Source organism: Hylaeus volcanicus, chromosome 6, assembly GCF_026283585.1.
Source record: "Hylaeus volcanicus isolate JK05 chromosome 6, UHH_iyHylVolc1.0_haploid, whole genome shotgun sequence".
Taxonomy (NCBI): domain Eukaryota; kingdom Metazoa; phylum Arthropoda; class Insecta; order Hymenoptera; family Colletidae; genus Hylaeus; species Hylaeus volcanicus.
The window spans coordinates 1,481,300-1,508,159 of record NC_071981.1 but is presented as its reverse complement, the minus strand read 5'-3'; the positions used below and the strand labels follow the sequence as shown (position 1 = coordinate 1,508,159).

Here is a 26,860-nt window from a genome sequence, read left to right as displayed (position 1 = left end):
GTTGTTCTAAATAAATATGTTATTTAATACCTACTCGAAAGGCGCGAGAGAGCGGGAGAGCGAGGGAGGGAGAGAAAGATAAACGGGAACGCATGGGCGCGCGAGAGTGAGAAAGAGGCGGATTTTATAGATCGAGGAAAAGAGAGGGGGAGAGAGAGAGAGGGAGAAGAGAGAGAAATAAAAATAAAAATAAAAAAAGGTTTTTTTTATCTCTACGGCTGTTTCTTCAGAACTTATTTTATAAAGTAATATAATAGACGAAACGTAAACAAGAACCACTAGTGTATCGATTATGATTATAATTATTACTAACTAACTAATTGTATTCCTTACTACTATAATTATCAAGTTTTAAATAAAGTTAAAGCGTATAATAAATTTAAAGGTTTTTAAGTGTATGCAAAGCGTTGGGAGAAAGTGATTATCGATACAATTTGTTTTTATAGACGCGTTAACGATAATTAATGTGTTTGTTGGAATCGGTAAGCGCGGTAAATTAATTTATATTATAATTAACGAGTCTCAGAGGGATTTTTAAATTTTACCCCAGCGTGGAACGAAGTAAAAAAAAAGAGATAAGTAAATAAATAAATAATGGGAAACGACAAATGATACAAAGTTTAATGAAATATGGCTGCCTTGCCGCACTGTGTACATACGTATATTTTAGGGTACGGTCGGAGGTTAATAGTTATCGTGAATAACGAGCGAAAGTGGTAGCAATGGATTTGAAGAAATAAAAAAAAAAAAATAACGTACACTCACACACAGATAACACAAAACGACGACGGGAAAAGCGGGAAACTAGCGGGACTATTCGAAATAATTGACGATTAAATAATTATAACAGATAATATATTTATATTTAACGCAATATTATTAGTATTTTTCAATACAGAGATAATGCATCTAATTAACGTAAATACGTAGCAAATAGGGAAAGATACTTTGATTCTAGCCGTTGTTACTACCTGTCGTGTTCGCGGTCTCGCGAACTGCGGCTTGCTCTCAGGGTTGTTACTGTCTTTTTTACGCATTTCTAATTTTTTTCTTTTTTATTCTTTCTTATCGTTTCGTAAGTTCTCCCTGGCTAGGTTCACCTATTCCTAACAATTTCGCGAGAGTTTTTTTGTATTTATACGCTTTTAGGCTGAGGTAATATTTTTCTTTCTTTTTTTTTTTTTTTATCCCTTTTCGGACGAGAGAAGACTCTGTCATTCTTGTGGCGACACCGTGTGTTAGCAAATCATGTATTTTTACCGTTTAATATTTATTGTTGATTCATAGGACTGAGACCACTTTAATTGTACGTTAAGGTTTAGGTATCGAAAAAACTCCAGACAGCTGTTAGATTTATTATTTCGTTATTATCGTAAGGCACTGCGACGGGGAGAGTTAAAAGAAATTCGACTTTACTAACAGGATAGAGATAACTTTTTACACTTTTTACATACATTTAGTATTCTCATCTCTTTCTACGCAGTCGTAGGATCAAATTCATTCTTCGACCTTTTTCTGTGCGTTTACAGTATACCGTTTTTTGTCCATCACTTCATGCATTTCGTAAACTTAATTTTTCTCTTAATTATTATTCTAGTTTCGCTGTAATATCTGTTTCTTCGATCTTGTTCATTATTTCTTTCCTTTATTTTTTTTTTCTTCTTTTTTGTTTGTTTCGTTACATTGAACGAACTCCTCGAAGATGTAATTTATATTTTAGGTATTCCTTTTCTTGTCTTTAATTTAACTAGGTAGTGCACGCATGTTGAATCTTTTAATTTTAGGTAAATAATGAAAAATAAAAATGAAGGTTAAGCGTTTCAATATTTAAAAGCAAAGGAAAAAAACGAATAAATATATTATAATTCCGGGGACGTTACATGTCTGTTTTTAACGTTAACGCATACTTGACGTCCCGCTCACTGAAGACTGGTCATATAATTAAATAATTATACGTAAAATACTTACTACTCATATTGTAATCTATAACGAGAAACCGAGTTGTTTATCGATGAGTTTAATCGTACTTTTAATGGATATTAATGTAATTAGTTGGTACCACAACGACGTATTGGCCATTGCATTTTTTACACGCTTGTATTATTACCTTTCGATTGATGCTTCAACATTCGCATTTTTCCCCTTCTTGTTTGTTGATGCAAAGACGGAGAGAGAACAGCGTCGAAAGCATAATGAATAAACAAAAATAAAAAAATAAACGAATGTTCGAACGCGAATCACGCGGCGGGCATTTTTTTCCAAGGTGTACGGAATAACGTTCGTAAAAGTTCATTGCCATACGGAATCGGTTTAAACGTTCGCAAAATTGATCGTTTGCTCTATCCGAGCGCAAATATCCATCGGTGATTAATTACACGCCGCTGCCCGAGCCAATTCTTCGTCTGTCATCGGTTTCCTTGTGTTCGATTAACGGCTCCCAAAATTCCGTAACTTCTCGCGTTGTTGCCAAGTATCGTTATCATCGTCGGGCACAAACAGTAAAGTAAAAAATTTAAGTAAAGAAACAAAATAATAAGAAAACGTCGATTAAAGTTCAACTTAACCGACACTCGTTCGGTCGCAGTAACGATGGATATAGGGAATATGCGTGACGTGAATCGGTACAATTTTCGGGCGATTCGAGAGAAAACCCGACGAACGGATTTAACGATAAGATAACGCCGGGAATGTGTGTCACATATGTGCAACGCATATAGAGACGTACACAGCGGGAGACACGCTTACACAGGTACACGCGTACACGTACACACCGAAAAAAATATTCTAAATAACGTTTACATAGAAGCAGTTAAGGAATTACATTCTAACTACAGAGGACAAATTAATCGTGTCGTCTTTGACGGAGGGAAACGATAATAGAACTATTATTATAGTAGCGGAGGGAAACGTACAGGTTTAAAGATACACACGTTGACACAGACACGCGAAAGTGAGGTTTACGTAAGAGAGCAAATTCTAAATGTACATTTGCGTTAAGTGCCCTGCTATAAGTGCGAGAGGAAAACTTATATCAACGTAGAAGGGTTCGATGAACGTATGCGCGAAACAAAAATCGACACGTGTACACACACCCATCGACACACATGTTCACATACCACTTCACAACTCAGCTTTTCACAATTCAGAGACTATGGGGATGGGAGGGCGAGTGCAACGGGGAGGAAAATTCGGCGATCGAATACGGAACGGACGAACGTAACAGGGAAAAACTTTGCTTCGTTGGAACGGTACTCGAGAGCCTCCAAAAACAAACGGATGATAGAAATAAACAAATGGAACAGTAACTATTCAACGAGGGGAATGTTTACGATGGGTCCCATGGAAGGGACCAACACAGAGTTCGCTAGTTTTTACAGAGACGTCTTTAGATTGACACTGGCATTAACTATGATATTCATTCGTTTAATTTAAAGATTTATCTAAAGTGTCCACGCGTAGAATCGCCATTTGTATTGGTGTCGATCGAAACTGGTATCAGTCGAGACTAGTCACAATCTGTGTCGGGTCATTTTCATGTGACACTTTCGCGATCGACGATTACAGTTCGCAGAGATAAGGAGTTATTAAATGAGGAGTTATAAATGAGTAGTATATGTAATCTTTGAAAACAATAAGTGTAAGCTGCAGTGCCCGTGGACATGATACTGTTACGTCTTTATCTGTTCAAAGCTACCATGTAGATGCTCCGCGTACATGACCACTAATCTGCAGACTTCTTATCACCGCGGCAGGGACGGGCAAACTTACCTGGATACGAATCTAAAGAGGAGCAGACAGATAAACAGCTTTTTATCTGTTATTCGTTGGATAAGAGTTAAAATCTTAATCGGGGAATTAAATATTCGCGAATTTAATATGCGAACGAGAGGTGATAATTGGCAAAATGTAAACATTGAGATTAGACGCTGAATTACAAATTGAATCCTTTCACAAAAATATTATTTAATATAGAGATCATTTGAAAATGGATAATTCCAGAGATATATTGGTATATAAAAATAGAAACGGGTAACAGAATGTATTGTTTAATAAGAAATAGTTTGAATCGCCAAGAATGAGCTTTTGTGGGAGTTGTAAATCTTTCTTTCTTCGTAATTCGAGGTTTGCCCGTTTCGCCGCGAATCGTCGATCGCGTCGCGTCATGTTTTCATTCCTCTCGCGAGAACGACGACAAAAACGGGAAACGTAAAAACGATTTTTCGTGCTTTGGTGAATGGAATTCCTACAGTTTGGAATGCTTTGTCTCGCATCGGAACGAGTCTAGAAGTCGATTGATCTACCTTTTATCATATTTTAGTGTGAAGTATAAGGATAAAATAAACGTAATGGGGAAAAAAAATAGTCGGACGATTGTAACGATAATAAATGAAATTGTTAACTGTAATAACATGACCTGTATACTTGTAACGTTTAGCATTATATTGGTAAGATCGTGCCCCCCAACGAGCCGAACGATTAGAATATTTATAGTGGAACGACTATAGTTAAACGCGGAACAAAGAGTAAATACTAAAAAGTAAACGAAACGAAATAACGATGTGCAGCTGAACAAAAATGCGTTCGGGGCGAGATTCGGTCGCGTCGGCCAAGTTTGCCCGTGGAGGGTGGAAAACACGGGGCGAGAAACGACAATCGTACGGGGCCGACGCGACGTCGAAGCTGCGGCAAAAGTAACGTATCCGTGTTCGTCGTGTTTTACCTCAGAAATAAGGGATACATTTAAGGATCTTTACGCTCGCAACGCTTTCTGTCCGTCTTAGTCCCAGTGCCGCAGACTAATCGAGAGAAAAACCAGAAAATGAAAACTCTCTGTACCGAGAGGGGTGTCCGATTCTCCGAGACGATAATTCACGTGCCACGAGAGGACGAAAGAACTCGACGAGAAAGAGATGCCACGTGAGAAACGAGAGAAAAAGAGACGAACGTCGAGTCGACAGAGATGACAGAGAGAAGTTCGTCGAATTCGAGACGAAACCGGAAGTCGAACACCCCTGCTGTCAGCACAGTAGTAGTAAAAAAAAAAAGGAAAAAAAATAACGCGTACCAGGCCAAAGCGCATTGTCTCTGCCCTTAAGGTTCACTTTAAGGAACGATGTAGAGTCGAGAGAGAGAGAGAGAGAGAGAGTTGAGAGAGTGTGAGAAAGTGAGAGTACGGCGAAACACGAGAGTTAATAAGAGAATACAAGATAGGGTAAAGTGAGAGGGAGGAAGGGAAAGGATTAATACGTAGGAGTAATCACGAGAGAAATATTCGAAGCGAGAGTAGAATTATTTACAAAAAGAGAGAGAGAGAGTTAACGTGAGCGAGGAAGAGAGAGTGTTGTCGCGATGAAAATTATAATATTATGCGCGTTAACTGATAGTAACGATGATTTACGATTATGATTATTATTATTATTAATATTATTATTATTATTATTACTATTATTATTACACACAGAGAGGAGGAGAGATGTCGAGAGAGAAAACACATGTTTACATGCTATTCTATCATGTATCTGTATTATTCATTGCAACATATATGTATGTACACGCACTCGTATGTCTGCTCGTGTAAATGTATACCTTTAAAAAGTAGAAGGAGACAATATATCGATTTAGGGGCGTACGTTACGATGATTTTTATTTTACTTTTTTTTTTTTTAATTGAAGGTACGTACATTTTGCATGCACGGCCATTCGTGCACGCGTATATGTCGAAATATGTACGTATATGTATACCACACACACACACACACACACACACACACACACACACACACACACACACACACACACACACACACACACACACACACACACACACACACACACACACACACACACACACACACACACCACATTTTTTCTTTCGTTTATTTTTTTCTTTTCGAGGAACGAGAGAGATACTCGCACAGGGCCAGAGATAGGCAAAATTCTTATCATCGAAAACTTGGAGCAACGAATAACGGATGAACCATTCGTTATTCGTAGAATGACGATTAGAATTTTAATCGCAGAACGGAATCGTAAGATCTATACTCATCTATACTCACCCGACCAACGGTTTAAACGATCGAATCGTCTTTTTCAATTCGCGACTCGTTTAGAACGAAATTTTGCCTGTTTCTGCGTAGGGAAAAGAGGCTATAGAAATTGATAACGCGCGAAACGCTCAGGCTAGTCGGTAGAATGTGGCGAAAACGATCGGCCTGCGCCGGAAAAATCGATGATTCGCTACGGATCGAATACGGGTGCATACATAACGGGTGGTTAACGTCGTTGAACGTTTCATCGTGGAAATATTGGGAAGGGATTGTGGATCTTGGAGACGAAGGGCGACGAATTCGGTAGGGAGAGAGTGAAAGAAACCGCACGAATGAGAGAGGGTAATACCGGTTAGGGAAACGACGGTGGTGCGATCCCACTATCAGTGTTAATCGATCAAGAACACCTTTCAATAACGAATAATTACGTATTTTTTATAGAGCTATGTTTAATCTATCGACGCGTTGACTATTGACGATAGCCTAACTTTTGGTTGATTCGACATCGTGTCTTCTTCTTGCTATCACTTCTCATTAGATCTTTCAAATCGTCGTTTCTTTGCATTGCCAATGGTAATTTACAGATTTTTCGCGGTATTGAAACCGGAGATGGGGCATAACCCTCGTCTAGATATAAAATTTCGAGTAATAATTACGAGACGAACAACGCTCCAATAAGAATTTGAATTGCACGATCAGATGCTGATTTGATTCGTCACGCATTCGAATGAAATTTCGCCCATCTCCGATTAAAACGGCGTGGTAGTGGCGCATCTATCGAGAAAATTCGCGAGATTTTTCGCGCAATACACGCAGGGAGACACACACACAGACGCACTCGCGGACGTCGTCACATTTGCAAGCCGCGATTAGGCGAAAATCGCGCGATCGTCGCGTTTGTCCGTAACGCGACCGCTCATTCCCGTGCAAGGCACGCGATAAGGGAGTAAGGATACTCGCAAATATCGGGTTAAAAACCAAATTAAAAACGCGAGGCTAGTACAAGCATTACCGTTTAGAATAATATGCAGTTCGACATCTGATTTAGGTGATACATTATCTAGATCAATTATATCCTAGAAAAATTGAACCGGAGCAGGCAAGAGTAAGCATAATTATAGAAAATAGAATATTCAAGCTAAAGAATCTTAAATGAATTTTTCTGGACTAAAGTTATGGCAATTGTACAGGTACAGTCAATGTCGTAAATATTCGTAGCCTCCTATGGCCATTGAAGAAGTTTGATTGAATTGAATAATAGTTTTGATATTACCAAATGAATTTTTCATTACAAATATGTATATGAATAAGCTTGTACATGTATATGTTTACATATATGCAGGGTGTTTTAGAATTAGTGCAAGAACCGGAAATGGGAGGTAGCTGAGACGATTTTGAACGATAATTTCCTTTGCGAAAATGTCGTACAGTGCTTCGTTTTTGTATTATTAACGAAAAACTATGGACCAATCACGGTGCCGGAGGCTGGCCCGAGTCACGACGCTCGGGTCAGCCATTGGAGGCCAGCTATCGGGCCAGCCATTCGCGGCTGAGCGCGCGCTACTCGTGTACTGCGATTGGTCGACGGTTTTTCATTAATAATTCAAAAACGAAGCATTATCCGACATTTTTGCAAAGGAACTTCTGGTTCAGAATCGTCTCAGCTACCTTTTCCCTCATTCCCGATTCTTACATTAGTTCTGGAACATCCTCTATACATCACCATACTTATACACAACATATTTATGAACATACATTTGGAAACATTAAACCTACCACTTAATTTAAACAAATTTCTTCAATAGAGGGTACGAATATTTATGGGACTGACTGTACGAAGGGGTACGATCTACTATAACGAAGTTCATAATAATCGAAACCACAAAGAACTCTCACCAGATTATATTTTTCTATCGAAAGTATTATTTCGAATGATAATTCTCGTACCAACAAACCGCGTTCTTAATTTGGTTTCACGATTCGCCAAGCATCAATCGTAATCGTATCGCGTCGATAAGTCGTTAGCAGCGGGAATATCGCAAGTAAACAAATTTCTTTGTTCACGGGGAACGAAGTACAGCGTCCGCCGATCAAAACTGAAAAGTTTCAAACCGTAGGAGTTATTCCTTTAGTCTATCAACTTTTGGATACGATTTACTCGCAGGCATCTCTTAGGGTACACTTAGAATTTAACGCGAAAAGAAAGAGAGGGAGAGAGAGAGAGTGAGAAAGGGGAAACGACAACACATACACACAAACACACACACACTCACGACAGCTGTTTTTTAAATCGTTCGTAAGCATTTCTCGAATATATACCTCATTGTAATTAACGTGATTATTAATACACAAACGTGGTTCTCGACGAGGCGGCAGCTGACTTCTTCTTTGTTCCTGGAGCTCCCAAAACGTCGGTCCTTTCGTGATATAAAAGCCCTTCGCTCGTTAGCTGATATTAAACGATATTAAACGGCGTTTCCCCGCGGTTTGTGACATGTATATATGGAAGTTACGTTGTATTTACGTATCACACGATAACTTGACGGTATTATTCCTCTAAAGATAATGATTAACCGCTAAGAGGGGTAACGTTCACGTGTTCTCCACGCGATAATACAGTAAGCACAGAGAATACGCCCCTTTCTACTTCAGCGATCGTGGGGTTACTCGAATTACAATCAAAAAGAAAATTTATAAGCCTAGCTATTTTCTACGATCGAACGTTTACCGTCGGTCGGCGATCACGACGCTTAACGTCCATTTCTCAGATACCGCGTTCTGCGTTTGTTGGATACGTTGCTCTGTCCGTTTCTTCTCTTTTAACGATTCTCCGCGGCGTCGTCTGAGAGACCGGCGTTACGGGGTTCGGCATCGAGACGGACGTATCAGACTGAGACTTTAATCGATTAAGAAAAAAATAAACTCCTCTCGCACCCTCTGCCCCGCCAACGATCATCATACCGATTTTTAGAGCATGATTTTTCATCGAACGTTCGCGCAATGAAAATTGTTTAAGACCGATGGATCCTATGGTAGCTCACGTTTATAGACCGTTCTTCTTAAGTAAGTCAGACAGTAAGCAATCCGGGACCCGAAAGAAACGTTTTTCAATTAAGTAACTAGTTAATTGTAATCGTAATTCATAGAGATATCGGGGACGGGCAGAAGTACAACGTTAGGGAGCGATCGAAGACGAAGTGCTTTGAAAAGATTACGATGGAACGGGCCTGGGCACTCTCGAAATTCTTTCAGATATTATTCCGAGTTTGTATTTTCAGATGCGTTTGTTGCATTTATCTTTACCGTCGGTAGTTCATCGATCAACGTTAAAATAATTTCTTGCTAGAGATAGCTATGAAAAAAGCTCTTGGAAAAAGGAAAAGATGACACGCACGTTCAATCGACATTTTATATGTCTATATAATTAAATAATTAATTAAGTGAAATGATTCATGATATTCAAATAAAGAAATAATTCATTATATTCAAATAATGTAACGATTCGTGATAATCGAACAATGAAATAATTCATGATATTCCAATATCGAAACAATAATTCATTGTAATTAAATAACGAAACAACTCCAATTCGGTAATTTCCAAGCAGCGCGTAACAAGACTAAAGTATAATTTCAAATTGAAATAAGCCCAGGTCCGTGGACGATTTGCGAAGAACAGGAAAAGGGGGGCGGGTAGGCGTAGGAAGAATTTGGGTAAGAAAGAACCATAAACGAGCCTTAAAATCGATACTTTAACTCTTTGTATAGCATTTACTGGTTAATATTAGACGGTACGTCCAGATCAGAGAGATACAAAACTTATTAGATCGTTAGTAGCGGATATTAATTATATAAGGGATTTAAAGTAATGGTTAATTGCCGAATTATAAAACGAGTGACCGTTTTCAGGTTGTACGCGTGGACGCAGCAGCATAATCTTTCCATTAAACTGATCGATACGTCGGGATGTATAAGTTCTCGCCCCGATTGCATTTAAAACGTGTGACGACGAATGTTGCGCGCGACGAACGCGACATTCGCGCGACCGTTCTCGATGATTTCGATCTCGATAGCGCAAATGTGACGACCACGGAACGTTTTTCGTTCTTATCTTTGTTTTTTTTCTTCTTTTTTTTTTTTACTGTCTTTGCGTGGACACCACGAAAACATCGCGAACAACGGGAAAAAATAAATAAATAGATCACGAGGGGATTCGTATGCGAGCGTTCGGCTTGCGGTGAACTCATTTAAAAGTCAGTTTATTCGTATCGGAAACGTATACATAGGGTGCTCCAGAATTAGTGTAAGAACCGGAAATGAAGGAAAACGTAGTTGACGCGATTCTGAACCAGAATTTCCTTTGCAAAAATATCGTATGGTGCTTCGTTTTTGAATTATTAACGAAAAACTACCGGACCAACCGCAGCGCTCAAGTAGCGCGCGCTCAGCCGCGAGAACATAGGCTCGAGCCATGATTGGCTGGTTACGATCGGGGCGTAGCCAGGTGAGCGCGCGCTATTCGGGCGCTGTGATTGGTCGGTGGTTTTTCGTTAATAATTCAAAAACGAAGCATCATACGACATTTTTGCAAAGGAAATTGTTGCTCAGAACCATCTCAGCTACCTCTCACTTCCGGTTCTTACACTAATTCTGGTACACTCTGTATATATACACATACATATGTATGTACATTTCGAATAAATTGGTATACACGACGGAAAGAAGACGAGATTCGAGACGACACGATATACAGAGGATGTATCGTTATTAATAGGTACAATCCGTTTTGGGGTGAATTCAACGCGCCAAAATGAGATAAAAATCTCTAAGAACGTGAATCTTAATTGACTCGGTTTTAAAACTCGACTGTAACTGGGAAACAAGGTCGCGCGAATACGTCTCGCTTCTTAGCTATTCAATCAAATTTTACAATGTGTATACTATCGTTTAGATAAGTGATTTTACGAGTGCTTATATACTCTCTTTTATCATTTTGTGCCCTTTGAATTCACCCTCGAAGTCACGCGCACCGATAACGAAACGCTCTGTATAGTATTTACCGAGTCCTGTATGCGCATGCACCTAATCTTTACCATAGATAACTGTTTGTACTTTAACGTGTAATATTTAATGTCTCGATGTGCATCTTATCATATAAGTACGTAGAAGAGTCGCGTAGAGATAGAGGTCGCGTTTACAATTAAAGGGAAGAAAGAAAAAAAAAAAGAAATAACGATATCGACGAGAGATCAGGGTCGGCTGGTGGTTGGAACGAATTTTTCTGATGAAACCCATAGTCCGTGTTAAGATTCCTTAATTTTATTTGCTAAGATATCATACGTTTAAATTAGTCCGATGTAATTGATGTCCCGAGCCACGACTGAATTAAAGGTGACGAAAATAGTCGGTTCGAAAAGGCTGAGAAGAAATAATTTCACTTTGCTCATTCCAAGATGTCGAGTCCCTTGAAACGGTCCTAATAAGACTGACGTTCTCGGACAGTAATTAGAAAAAAAAAATATCACACGAACACACACAGACTTACATATATACACGTACACGCAGAGAGAAACACCAATAGACAAATTGTACAGTAATATACGTATGTTGTATTGTAAAGAGAGAAAAAAAAATCGATCCTATGGTAAGTTCTAATTTCGCGTTTAAAAAAACGGTACTCTTAGCTCGTTTAATTGTTACGGTACATTTCGCTGAGCAAAATACGTCCAACGACCACTGCCCGTTTATGGAGAGAAAAAAAAAACAGATTAAGCGAGAAGACACGGACTCTTTTTCGCCCGCGCGTTGGGATAAATAAATTCCCGCCATCGATCGAAGAGATCCGCGATCGATGGCGGCTCGAGGGTTCGCGCGAAAACGATGGATAAAAAAGACGAAGGAAAGTAAGAGAGATACGATGAATCCAGTGTACCTTAGGTCGCGTTCGAACGCGCCTCTGCTTTTTCTCCTGCGACACCCGGTACGCCGATTTGGAAATATTGCCGTGCCACTTTTAGGCTTAGGATTATGAAAACGTGAAGGGACAAACGAAGATGAAAAAAAAATAAAAATAAAGAAATAATAGAGAGGGAGAGAAAACTATTAAAGATAAAAATGAAAAAGTGTCAAAGTACTGCTACGACTTAATCGAACTATTTACTACTAATTACGACTAGTACCACTTAAAAAGAAAACGATAAAACTGTACTGTTGTTGTTATTATTTTCTATTGTAATTAATTAATTAATTAACGATCACAGATTACGAGCAACGGCTTTACTATTCTTCTCGGGATAAGTGTCTATATCTTTAACAGCTTCTCGAGGCTAACGGAGTCGGCGAGCGCGTTGTCGGCGTAGCTTAAGTTTGTAAGACCGCGTAGCGTTTAATTAAATCAGTCGACAGCGAGGAAGAGAGATAGATTGGGGGAAATGACGAGAGAACGAGTGAGAAAGAGATAGCGAGTGAGACAGCGAACGAGAGAGGCAATTTAATCGGCGAGAAAATAAGAGAATGAGAGAACGAATGGAAGACGAATCGCCTGCGAGCTTGCGAGCGAATGGTAGTGCAAAAGCGAAGACGGGACTTGCAGCTAATCGTAACAATTAGAAACGACGGACGGGTAGATAGATAAATAAGCGTAGTGAAAACAATTTAACCAGAGAATTATTACATTAACGAGCCTCGCGAGGCAGCGGGTCACTCCTCGAACTACTAATTAGATGAGAAAAAAAGACGCCGTTTTTTAAGGTTATCGTCGACTATCACATTTATTATTAAATAAATAGTTAAAGGCTATCTAACGTTTAACGGTCTAGTTTACTCGATAGAAGGGGATTAAAGGGAAACTCGTTACCTCCGCCTAAGGATATAGATCGTACGAAACGAGGAGTTAAAAAAAAAATAATAAGCTAAGTACTACGAGATAGATTTCACGGGTAGGGGGGTGGGGTATATGATCAATAAATACACGAAAGTACACCGAAAGTGCTACCAGGGAAAACGGAAAATTAAAGCTATCGTTTATATTCGGATGAGGAGATCATAGTGCTAAGGGATGACGGACTTCATTTTGAACGGTCGGATCCTTTCGGTTTCCTATATTTTCTTTTTTACATAAACTGAATACTCGTTTCATTGCACGACTCGTTCGTTACGGAAGCGGTCCAGGTGATTTTTTCGTGATAAATTTAATTTCAAGAAATCGCAAGGTAATTAGTAAAAGCTATACAAAAAGTTTCGATTCAGACAGAGCTAAAATTTGAAGAATTGAAGAATTTCTATTTGAAAAATTATTTCCGACACTTTCAACCATCAAATTTCCACCCCTTTCGCAACGAACGACTCGTAATTTTGTTCACTTGGACGCTGCTTACGGATGTTACAATGGCGTTTCGACGAAACGGCAGGCTCTTTGAATGTGTCTTAAAACCACGCGATCCGCGGTGCGATTAGTAATCGTAAAGGGAGAAAGAAAGGGTTGTCGAGACTCAAGGGAGTGAATGGGTGAGTGGAGCGCGTGACTAAGGGATGAAGAAGAGCGAATGCGAGAGAGCCCGGAGCGACGTTATAGGTAAATCGATATAATTATTGATTAAGGGATAAGTTGTGTACAAATGTATTATAAATTAAAGATTATCCTCAGAGTACCTTAAACGCAGAAAGACGAGCGAAAAAAACGAGAGAGATAGAAAGAGATACACACAAGAAAGAGAACAAACTCAAAACCTCAATATTATGTAGAATTCTTCTCCCCCGACTTGTACCAATGTAAGATCGTGGTTTCCGGGCCGCGAGGTACGGGGAACACGCGTAGGATCAATAAATAAGGTATCGATTAATTATCTAATTAATTAATTAAAGCGTATAAACTCGACGTTAAGACCGTTGCTTAGGGACGTATTAAAATAGCGGTGGGGAGAATGTTTTTAACGTAAACAACAAATGCCAACCATTGTGTTCTCGTGAGAATCATAATTATTCCGTAACTCTTAAGTGAAAGACAAAAGCGTATCTAAGTCGTTGATTAGTCGTTGTAATTTTAATTCTTTCGTTAGAGAGCAAGACGTTAAAGGGAGAACGGGATAATGTACGTGGGAGGCTGAGAACGTTAAATTGCCCGAAGGGAAAAGTGACGAGACCGCGTGTGTCGAATGAGAGGAACGATCGAGCATGTGCGTGGACGATGATCGCGGTAAACGACCGACGAGAGCGAAAGTGGTGCGCGTATCCTACACCGTGTGAATCTGAGACTGCACGAGCGATACTTGGACGAATAAGACAGCGATTTCCAAACTTTTCGGTCGACACTATTCGCATAACGATTACATTATTTTTTTTGTTTTAAATAGTCTTTATCTTTTAAAATATATATCTCAGAATTTTATATAAATAGAAGCTATATTTCACTCAAGAAAAATTACGCTAGAGTATTATTAACTAGAGAAAATAGTTTTAAAGACGTCAATGAAATGGTGCACGTTACTGTAAAATCTATTTCTATTTTATATCTCCAATTTCTACTTTTTCTTTTTACGGGACACACGTTCACATCGCATGGTTGCACAGTTTGCGAAACGCTGGATTAAGGTGTGATTGTCGCGAAGTGCTCAACGAAGTGGAAGCGAGTGAGAATGTAAGCGAAAGTGGACCGAACAGGTGTGAAAGGTTGTTCGAAGGAAGAGTCGGCGTAATTGCGAGAGGAGGGCGTGTAGAAAAAAAAAGAAAAATAAGTAAAAGGAGAAACGAATTTTCGACGCGAAACGACAGAGACACACAGTGACCGTGACACACTAAACACACTCTAGTAATACAAGGAACATAGTTTGTACGGGACGTACAAGTTGGACGCGTTCAGCGTCGTACCAGGTTTAAGGTTTGCCAAATCTCTATTAAGTAAAGACACGCGAGACAATGTAAAACTTTATTAAGCTGAATTACGTATATAGTGCATATAGGGAGTACTTGCATTAAAAGAATCATAGCTAAACCGTTAGTGCTTATCGCGACGATGTGATGAAAAAGTGCAGGCGCAATATTTCCAAATCGATCAATCTCCCTCCCTTCGCGATCATCTCAGTTTTCGTTGGATATCTCTCGTAAATGGTTCGTCGATATATATCGCGATAAAAAACACGGACCGAAGCGACACTCGACGATTCCGGTTCACTTTTCCACCGTGATCGTTTCTAAAGAACGCCACCTTTCGGTACAAACGGAACGTCGATATCGGGGAATTATTTTCTGACGACACGGAGATTCTATAAAAGCACATCTAACGAGAAATATTTCTGCCAATTTTCGTAGGAAAACGTGGATCTATATAGAAATGATACTATCCGATAGGATACTATCAGAATTTGCTTGCACTATTATTTTATTAAACTGGTGTAATTACAGAGAAATGTGCCAGAATGGAATTAGAATCTCTGGAAGTCGGATGAATGTCGCTGTCGTTGCGCATACGGAGTTTTAAAAAATATTCCTTTGAAAGTGGCGAGTTTTTAAGAAACGACGTACACTTTGCAGGATAGCACCTATAGATAAGCACCTAAGATTTCTCAAACACTATCCGGAGAAACAAAGTAAACGATTACGTCTTAGTTCATATAACATTCCCGAAGCATTTCGTGAAAATGCAGAGGATATCGACGTTTACGAATCGCAAAGGTGGCGGGTGCATCGGTTGTGCGTCAATTATTCCCGCGATTGATTCGCTCGTAGATTTTGTTCCCCCGATTACACGCGTGCAACGCGATACGCGACGAGTGAGGGAAGGGAGAAAGAGGCAGAGACCAGCGAAAAGCTCGGGAAGTAGTTTTAATAGCGTACTAACGATCGTTGACTAATTTTAGCGACATTAGTTTATCTTGATAAGAGCGGGGGAACGATTGGCAGAGAAAGGAATCGATCGACCGAGGAAAGCTTGTAGGTAGCCACGAATTGTTGACGAGTCGCGATTACGGATTATCCAAGGGATTAACCCTCTATAATCAAAATTACGTACACCCTTCTCACAAAATTAGATCGCTAAATACCAATAACGTTGTTGGAGATACGAAACGGTGAATTTTAAAAAAACACGAACTTTTATCTACAACATAAAACGAATAGTAATCTCGTTGTTACGTAGACAGGAATAGTCGCAGATGAATTAGGTAATTGGTATTCGAATCCGGGTACTCGCGGGGTTATAGAGGGTTAAAGAAAGTGAAAACTGACGAGAGAACGAAACGAGGACTAGGGAACGCACGAAACGGAACGTCCATCATGCCACTCGTGCGATTTGGCTGGGAAACTTCGTCGGGAAAAGAGGTGAATTGGGGTGGAGCCAGGGTTGAGGGACGAGGTAAAATAGGGTAGGCGGTGAGGTCACGTGGACAGGGTAGAGTCGGCCAAAATGAGAGAGGGAGCGGAAGGACATCGGAGCGGGGTTGTTTTCGTCGAAGGGACGATGAAAGCGTGCTCCCTCAAATTCGGCGTTTTAATGTTTTTTTCGCGATTTCAGGGTAAAACGAGGAAAGAATGAGAGAGAGGGAGGGAAAAGAGGTGTGGTTCGTTAGGGAACGATGAATCGAGAGTTCGAAAGAGTGTCGGGAAAGGTCCAGTTTGGGGAGGGCAGTTTCCATATTCGCGAATCGCTAATTTCTGCTTTATTTTCGCTCAGTACACATTTCTTTACAATGTAAAACCTTTACTCCTACCCGCTCCCCTCACCCCTAAAAACGACACGTGAAACAAAACAGTACCACTATTATTGCTACTGTACTATTACTATTACTGGCTACAGCTATTACTACTACAACTACTATAATATTACTACTACTACTACTACTACTACTACTACTACTACTACTATTACTACTACTACTACTACTACTACAACTATTACTACTACTATTATTATTAATTATTATTAATTAATTATTATGAATTATTGTCATTATTACTACTACTATTATTACTCATCAAATACACACATACACATATATATATATATAAATATATATAATATATATTAATATACTTAACGGTGTTTCTAGTGGATTAATTGATTAATTGATACTTAAGATATATTAATAATATTAATAATAACGATTATAAATGATGATGATATATATATATAATTATATATATACATAAATATATATATATATATAATGATGATAAGGTGATATGCTGATAATTATTACGATGATATAATGATAATATAGAAAAAAAAAGAGTGGATCATTATTCGTAAAGTACATACTGGAATAGATTATGAGGATGATTAAATAGAAAATGATATTAATGAAAAAAAAAAACAACCAAGAATCTTGTCAATCGAATCCAAACAATCTTCTCCCTCCGTTTAATTAGTTCTCATTTTAAGTAATCATCGTTCTTTTTTTCTTTTTAAGCTTATACCATGAATTCCTTGTGAGACTTAAAACACTGCACAATCTGATGTTGTTATAACGATACCTTTGCTTTCGAGCGATCAATCGGCTCGATGATCGGGAAACGAGCGTCGCAAAGAGGAACGTATCGTACCCGATGGCAAAGTTTCTCTAACTTCATGGAAGTATCACGCGAAAGACATACCAGTGCATGAGCGGACGTGCGAATGAAAGCAAGCATGCGAGTGCGCGCGATGAGAGACTCAGATTTTTCGGGTTTTTTTTCGAGAGAGAGTTTCAACAAGATTACATCCTTTCCCCGATCGCTCGAATTGCTGGTCGATAATTCTAGACAGCCTTCTATCTTCTTTTTGTCGCTTCTGTTTTGCAATCAGCTTAGAAGTCGGTTATCGAACATCGAACCGACATTTTTTTGGACATTTCCGTACACTCGGAGAGGTTTCGTTTTTAATGCTAATTCCTCTTCGATTAATCGATTATATATATCGTTAGTCGCGTGCAAAAGTTACCAGATAGATTTCTCGCTTTATATTCCGAAAGCGATATCTAAAATGATTTTAATAAATATCGAGGTCTGCTAAGTGAAAGAAAACAGTTCGAAAAATAAATTCTATTTCGAAACTACATATTTACACAGTCGTCGCTCTCGAAATATAAAGCGAAAAATTTACTCGGAAACTTTTCCACGCAACTGCATATATATATGTATATATATATTTTCCATTTTTATTAATTCGTTACTGCGCCACGATTGAACTGCGTTTGCGCGCAATTGATTTATCATCTGGGACGAAGTTACGGAGATGGTTCCAAACAATATTTTTTTTTTTTTTTTTTAAATTCTTTATTGCATCGTTGACATTACCTTCTCATTGGTGCAGTGTTTTATGCGCGGTTTCAGCGTACGCCATGTCGCCTCGAAACTGAGATGGAAATCACATTCGGTCGATTAAACGCCACGAGTTCGCGTGACACGGCGAATTTGTTAAAATTTATTTAAAGAGGAAAATTTGTTAAAAAGACTCAGGTTCGCGGCGACTTGGCGTTCTTCGGTACTTCAGAGGCCGAGTGTCTTAATTATAAAACTGGAATGCCTTCCATTCAATCATTCAACAGCCCCTTTAGTATTTTTTTTACACATTCAGTGCAATGTTCCTCGCAGTAGGTCACGAATCAGTGACTTTATACCGCCGTGAATTTAATACCGGTATTATGCTAAGCTAATCTATACAGAAACCGACGAAGTACCATAGTTAATGCAAAATTCCTGTAGTAAAATCGAGGATACTCGTTAGCGTTATTTTAAGACGACTTTGGAATCATATTGGATCAAATACAGTATTAAAAAATTCGTGTAGAAACGAAGTTGGGTGTATTTTTATATTTCGGTTTCTATATAGATTGTAGTTATAATACCTGTATTTTATGTGAGCCGTTCCTTGCACGAATCGCTTAACTCCATAAAACAAACACTTGAGAACTGCGACAATTCCCTTTATAATACAAAAAATAAAAATAATAAATGACCTTAATCTTCATTATTTAGGAAATTCAAGATTTTTCAAAAGTTAGAGTTAATTGTTCCATACAATGAACGGGTCATATCACGGTACAAGTCCCCATCACGAGTAAAGTTTGAATTCGAGGCGCGAGGCACGCAAAAAAATTCTCTAAAATAAGCCATCGCGACGAGGCCCCAATTTGGAATTTCCTTTCTCCTCCAACGCGTCACGCGCACATTTTGCTAATTTTCACGCACCGGCGAGTGGCGTGTACCACCACCTAATTCCTTCCTTTGTTTCCCGCAGACGTGATCCCGATCCCAAAGTTCAAAAATACCGAAACTGGAAGCCCGACCTTCATTCCAAATGGAGACGCAGCCCCGGGTCCCCAACGATTTTCCTTGACTCAGCATACCAATTACCATCCTTACAGGCGCTAAAGAAATAGCCAACCGGCTGCCAAAGACACAGACCAACGCTCTAGGTTCCTATAAATTACGAGATTAGAGAAGAGAGAGGTTGGCGGTGCTGTGATGGAGGATGATAGAGAAAGAAAGAAAAGAAAAAAAAAACACACAGAAACGGGATGTTTCAGGGTGAAATAATCGAAACGAGCTCGATCGTTTTACGAAACTGGCCATCCTCTTGCTTCCCTATGTCTGAAACCCGTCGCGTCCAATCGTTAATCGGCGAGAAAATTGACTTTTTTTTCCAAGAGGGCAGTTTTGAGTTTGTTCAGCCGACGACTATAGACCGTAAGATGATTATCGATTAAGAATTTATACTAAGTTACGTGCAAGTGACGGCGTGTAAGCAAGCGTCCTTTTACAAATTAAGATTAATTAAGGCCGCCAATTTAGCTGTACGAACCCATCATTAATCTATCGTAACATTAAAATTTTTACTATTCGATCATTTTAAACGTTAGCTAAGTAGCGTCTAAGCCATTCTTTCATTCATATATATATTTTTTTTTCTATTTATAAGGCTTATCACAAAGACGGAATCATGGTGCAGAGCGTCTTCGGAGTTATTTTTAAGCAGTAAGGGAATCATTGAAAAATTGACAATTGAACTCGCGGCTCAGCCACCGCGACTTTAAACTTCCTTTGAGATAGGAACGCGTTCCTTTGGTTCTGTGACTTCTCGAGATCGGTAACGTTCAGTCGTATTATTTGCTATCTGGTTCGAATTAAATTTCATCGCACGCAGAAAAGTTTCTCTCGATTTCCAGCAAATCGTTGCTCGCGACGCGTAGTACTAGATAATTTTATAGTAATTATTTAAGGCCCGTGCTATAACGAATAAATTTTGTACTGAAAATTGTAAGAGGGAGCGAGAGAGAAAGAGATACATTGACGTTGTTTAATTCATGGTTTTATTTATACGCATATATTTAAGACGTTTAGTGTTTTATCTATAAGCACTACGATTAAGACGGTTAAGGACGTAATATAAGCTTTTCCTACTTGCACGTTACGAGACATTTTAGATATATTTATCTCATAGTCGCACGGTTATACATTAATCCTAGGCATTATCGTACACCAGATCGGTGGAGATCAATTCCGGCGTATCGTCGTTTTTAATACAGTTACATTTTACAAATCTGGTACATGTATTTCACGGAACTCCGTCAAATAATCCCGCGATCCTCTCCCACGTTGAATCGCGACAAACGGTCTCGTTGTCCTCGTTCGAATCCAATTGACCTCACGTTCGGGACGGATCCTCTTCAACACTTAATCTGCAGGGTGCCTGAGCTCGCACCTTTCTCAAATTCTTAAGGAATTAATTATTCAAGCATTATTATTCACAGTCGATCGAAGGAGGGAACATTGGATGTAACTTTTATTATTATTTTCATATGAGGAGGAAAAAGTGTTTTTGCTTGATGAATACATCATTTCCAACTTTGTTTTTCCGTGGAGGAACATCAGTTTCTCACATTAACAGTATTCAATACTCCCACTCCATGAAAACTAGACCAAATCTACTCAGACAGTATTTCCGTGTAGACAGTATGTGCATTAACGGTATTCAATATTGCCGCTCCATCAAATAGTATACAAAACCTACTAAGACAGTATGTATACTAACAGTATTCAATACTGCCGCTCCATTAAATACTACACCAAACCTACTCAGACAGTATGTACATTGTACGGTATTCAATACTTCCGTCGCATTCAAGAACTACACCAAACTTACTGAGACAGTATGTACATTGTACGCTATTCAATATTGCCGTCTCATTCAAGAACTACACCAAACTTACTCAGACAGTATGTACATTGTACGCTATTCAATATTGCCGTCGTACTAAACACTAGACCAAACCTACTGAGACAGTATGTACATTGTACGGTATTCAATATTGCCGCTCCATTAAATACTACACCAAACATACTCAGACAGTATGTACATTAATCGTATTCAATACTCCTGTCCTCCAAAAACTACACCAAACCTACTCAGACAGTAGATTTCGGTCCTGGTGGTATGGTGTGTTCTTCCACGTAAAAAAAAAGTTAGAAATGATGTATTCACCGTGATTGGTTAAAGAAAAAACACTTTTTGGAATATTTCAGTTTTTGATTATCATATCGAATAGGAATGGGAATATTTTGTGATCCGCAGATTAAGTGTTAATCCTCGCGGAATTTTCTGAAATTCTCCTTCATCGCAGCGTCGCCTTTACCATAATTTCAATCGGTTCATGCAACAGTAATCGAGCGTACGAAATTTCCAACGAGTCGATGACCGAAGAGGCTGACAATTTATTCGGTGCAGATTCGTATCGATTCAACGACTCTTTCGGTGATTCGTGAAATTGGTTGTTGAACCAATGAATGCGTTTTGGGCGAGTTGCACAGTGTAGGCAGGAGACTCTTGGCACAGTGTTCAAGATAGAAATGTATACCGAAATTCGATTAATATATTTCGTTTATTAGTCGTGTATATAACATTACGTTGATAAAATGAGGTTCAATTAAAATGAATGACGTACTCGAACTTTTGACGTCTGTAATTCTGTGGTTGGAGGTAAGTGCGACAAACTCTGATTTCATCTTTAAAAATACAAAATCCTTACGGGTATAATATGGGCATAACGTAGAAAATTGCACAATAACAAACAATCCTTTCTTTCCTATTAAAAATACTCTAATCCAGAATGTTTATACATCGACGACTCTGCATGGTTAATTTTAAGCAGAATACTAACTTAAAATTATCCAAACGAAAGACTGAATCATTCAAATCAAAATCACAGAATAGCCCATGGAATTTCGAATGTCCAATTAGAATGACCAAGCTTGATACTCGGGAACTAACCAACAAACGAAGTAAATTAATTTAATTAATCTTCATATCCTATCATCTTTATTCCCAATAGTGTAACCATTGTAACGACTGTGCCAGGTTCATCCTGTCTAGATTACGCAACGAGTTAACGGTCTTCTAGCTTGCGCTTCTAATCCGTTGCCATGCACTCGCGACACAAGTTCGTAAGCTGGTCCAAAGGTTTAGTTCAAACTACGGAACTATTATTCGTGGTCGACCTCTTCGATCATCGGTAGCGTTTCAACAACGAGCTGGCTCGCGAATACGCGCGCCACAGCTCTCCGATTACCACTCTCTCCCTGATTGCGTCCTTGGGCCGCGTCCTGGCACACAGTACTACGTTCTTTTATGCGATTCTAACAGGCACCGTATACGGATCCTCGAGACTAGAGAGCGTTCCTGCTGCCCCAGGAACCAATGACAGCTACAGTGGCGGTGGACCCCAAAGGGGTTACACGGGATCCTCATCCAGCTCCAACAATTACCATCCCTACCGTCGCTAGAATGGATATAGACATAACTCGAGTCCCCGGCGTTAGAACGTGGTTTCGCTTACCCTCTTCTCCATCATCGGTGCACGTGCGTGTACAGTAAACGGTACAAATATAGCGATTTTGGGGATGTTGGTAAATTTTTTAATTGCAGAGTATTCCGATGCAATTCATTCTGGAATCTATCGTTCCTCGTTTAACTTGAACGATGGAGTTATTACAAGGCCTTGGGAAGTTTCAAGACTTAATCCTTTGCACTCCGAATTATATTTAAATTTGAGAGTTGTATTTGAAATTTACTTCCACTAAAAAATAAGGCAATAAACGGAGGAAGGAACAAATTCACTTAGATACCAGTTTTATTCTCACTTTTGTTATATTTTGTCATGTTCAAGCATTGTCTCTTGAAACAATTTCGTTCGCTATTGATTTCGACGAAGGAGCTCCTGAGATAAAAACTAGGATTGCAAAGGCTTAATAAGTGATTGAATACCGTCAGGGTTGATTAACTCGGAATATATAAAAATTCTCTATGATTCCAGATTAGAAAATGCACAGTAATCTCAAAGTGCAACACTGCCCAGCCAAGTAAAGTGCATATACCACCCACCAAGGGGTGTTTTAGACCAACTTCGAAACCGACGTCATCGCTATATTAGCACCGTCGACTGTAAGCGTGCTTTCGCATACTAATGCACCCCGGAATGCATTAGTTCGCCTGTGCATTCGATCTTCCGTGCAACGCGGCCGCCGGGCTGGTATCGATACCGAGACATCGATTTTGTATAGTTCATTTTTTTTTTATCGATACGCACCCCCATTGAACCATCGCGAATGGTTCGAGCTACAGCGTGCGAGCGATCGCGACCGAAATATATTATATATATTATAGCGCGGAGCGCAGCGATCGGTTCGCTCATTTTTTAAAATAAAAAAAAAAAGATATTCGAGATACATTTGCGCCAAGAGGATTTCCGGGGGAGGTCAGGGCCAATTCGTGGACGAGGAAGCCTTCGGAGAAGAAGAAGGCGGCTCCGTCGGCGCACCAAGCATCGGACCAATTTTTCTGCGCGTGCAGCGATCGCCATCTTGGAACTTGACTTCAGGAAGATCGCGTGTCGCGCATATTTTCCTCCCCCTTTCGTCGTTATTCGGCGTCAACGTCGCCGAAGAAGTGAAGCCTGTCCATTAAATCGTCTACGATTTAGTCCACGGGGCTGTGTCGATCGGAACGAGGGTCATTCGACGGAAAAATTGGATTCTATAAGGGTTGAAAATAGGGGCAGAAGCTTTTGTTACGTGCCAAATTTATACACCGTGACTGTATTGGTTTTCTACGTGGTCGTTACGCGATGAGGTACCGAGGGTTACAAAGTAGGTACATTTTTATTCCTTTTCTGTGTAGTAAAGTTTGCAATCTGCTTGTAATGTGAATTGAATTAAACTACGTCTGTTTATGTTTCAGCCTATTTAAATAATTAATCATAGTATATTTAAGTATTAAAATGTCTTTAAGTAGTTCGAATTGATCAATATTAAAATACTGTTCTACCAAATCAGTAAATATTAGGTGGACTGGAAAGTAATGTCGTTTCTTTTACATTAAATTCAAACAAATTTTTTATAAATTTCTATTTGTAATTATTAATTGTATAATCTCTCCCGTTATCAATAGCCTTGTCCTATCTAGTGTGCAAATTGTCAATGCCAGATCGATAAAAATCAGTGAGCTGATGAACGATAAACAAGTATTTAAAATTGCAAAAACGACATTATTTTCCGGTTCACCTAATATTATATATTTAGTTCAGAAATGATTGAATCATTCAACATTCGAATTTAGACAAATTAACAGTCTCCACCTTTCTTCGTCAAGGGTTTGCAAAAGAACCCAAATGCGAATACCGATTACGTAGAAAAGTAATACACGTACTTCCTATTTTCCGCATTCTCAAGCAGCCAATTTCGGAATATCCCTCGTATTTCCGTCCGTGAAGAGAGTTTGGTTCTCGTTTCGCGTGACAAAGAAAAAGAGAAGTTCTTCGTCGAGCGAGAATTATTCTTAACCACCGTGGAAGGCAATGATTGACAAGGGTTAAAGCGCAAAGTCGGGTGAGACACGTTCGTCCAGAAACAGAAAGCGTTGGGTAATGTAAGCTTAGATTTAAGGGTTTTCACGGTAACATAACGATCCACCAAGTCTTCGACCAGTGATACAGAGCGCTTTGAGTACTTCGTTGCGAAACGAAACGTGGTCATAATTCTTTCAACACATCCACCCCCACCCTGTTCTTTTATTTTCATTCTCCCCTTTCTTTGGTTGGATACAACGGACCCTAGAGAAGTAGATTAATGGCCTTCGTGATAAGTACGATAACGCGGGTCACGCTTCGGTTACGTTCGCACGCGAGGAATCGAATCGTCCGATACCGGAAGCTATCAGCAGCCCCTACTTTTGAGTTCTCCTTTAATTTTTGTTTGTCGCGACCGGCGACAAATAGTTCGCACCGATGAAAAAACCTAATCCTTTGTTTTTTTCAATTTCTGCCGTAGGAAGTTTATTTCCTAGACGTCCTGTTCATTTTTCTGACTGGATGATGCGAGGCTTGTGGACTTGAGGTAAAAAGAAAAAAAAAAGAAAGGAAAAACGCGCGTTCAGCCCGCGGTCACCGCTTAACGGGCCGCGATAATTAAGGAATTTCTCAATTTAATTAATCAGCTGGTCCTTTGTCCCCAATTTCTTTTTTTCTCGCACTTCTCCTCCCTCCTGTTCTCTCTTTCCTTCTACTTCTTTCTCTTCTTCATTTTCTTCCGTTGCATACCTCCGTATTTAACGTCGTCTGCCTGTTGTGTGTCGCTATTCGCCTTTCACGTGAACCTTCCTCCGCCGGAACTACCCTCCGGGTGTTGTGTTCGTCGAACACGTGTGAAAATTCAATCGTTCGTTGCGTGATTCACTCGCTGTGGATTTCTGCTCGAGACACGGCGGAACTCCCTCGAAACGGCTCTTAACGTTTCTGGTAATATTAAGGAAAATGTTATCGTTGTGATTACCGAGTAATCTGATACTTGAAAGGGTTAGAATCGTACCCTGTCTAAAATAGGAAAAATGAATTATCCTTGTGTATATTTTTCACTTTTGAAGTGAAATTGATACAATTTAAAGGAAGAAGAGCAACAAAGTTGAAGACTGGAAAATGAAACAGCTTCGAGAATAAAATATTTCATTTTTTTCGTTTTTGGAATGATGATAGAGGAAAATGTTATGCGATGCGTATGGAAGAGCCGTTTCGGGCGAGTTCTGCGCACGTTTCCCTCGGTGTGTACCATTGTTTCAGTAAACAAACGGAACTGCACTTCTGCTTTCTCAGGCGTTCGAGTGGAACGGTGGATAAGAAAGAGAGTCGCGAGTTTTTGACCGTTTTTCGAAGATGTGAATCGTTCGATGGAGCGCAACAGTCATTTGCTCGTTGCTATGACGACGATGGTAGCTGATTAATTATTGTCGATAGTGTTTAATTCTAATTGTTAAGGTTTAGGATTTTCGGCGCGATTTGTCGCCCTCTCCTCTCCCCCCACCCCCTTCAACCCCCCCGTTTACCGTATCGGTTTGTACAATTCACGATCACGACGAACCCGCCGTTGACGGCGCTTCGGGCACCGTTTTCTACCATCGACGCTGATAAACCGTTATTAATGATTAGTATGATACGATAATGATAATACCGTTCATAATATTTTGTTATATATAAATATATTACGTATTTGCGTGGGTGGAAACAAGAAGTGCATTCTTTTATAGTATAGAAGCAAATTGATATTCCGTATGGATTAATAAACATTCACATTTTAATAGAAAACGTCGTTTAGGATTCTTCTTCCCACCCACTGTCGTCCATCCCTCACTGTCCATCTCGTCCGAGTAATCTCGATACTCGTGGATCACGATGGGTAAGGATGTTCCAATTTATTTTTATAAATATCTACAGTGTCCAACGATGAGTGTTGTGAATATTAAAAGTTTAAGTTCGAGTTTTGTTTATTTAGAGACGAGTAGAAGCCAGTTTATAAGGA

General features: G+C 39.4%; 1 protein-coding gene across 9 annotated transcripts in view; it reads left to right on the top strand.

Moving 5' to 3' along the window:
• LOC128878497 (heterogeneous nuclear ribonucleoprotein 27C) overlaps positions 1 to 26,860 on the top strand; it is a 61,526-nt gene that overhangs the window by 14,834 nt on the left and 19,832 nt on the right. For 2 of the 9 annotated variants that reach the window (XM_054126741.1, XM_054126750.1), the window contains one exon: positions 22,659 to 25,333. The exons of 1 other annotated variant lie outside the window; for it this stretch is intronic. In XM_054126741.1, the coding sequence (XP_053982716.1) occupies positions 22,659 to 22,798 (140 nt within the window). In that variant the 3' untranslated portion in view covers positions 22,799 to 25,333. 6 more of the 9 variants (XM_054126745.1, XM_054126744.1, XM_054126747.1 and 3 more) reach the window with 6 other exon arrangements.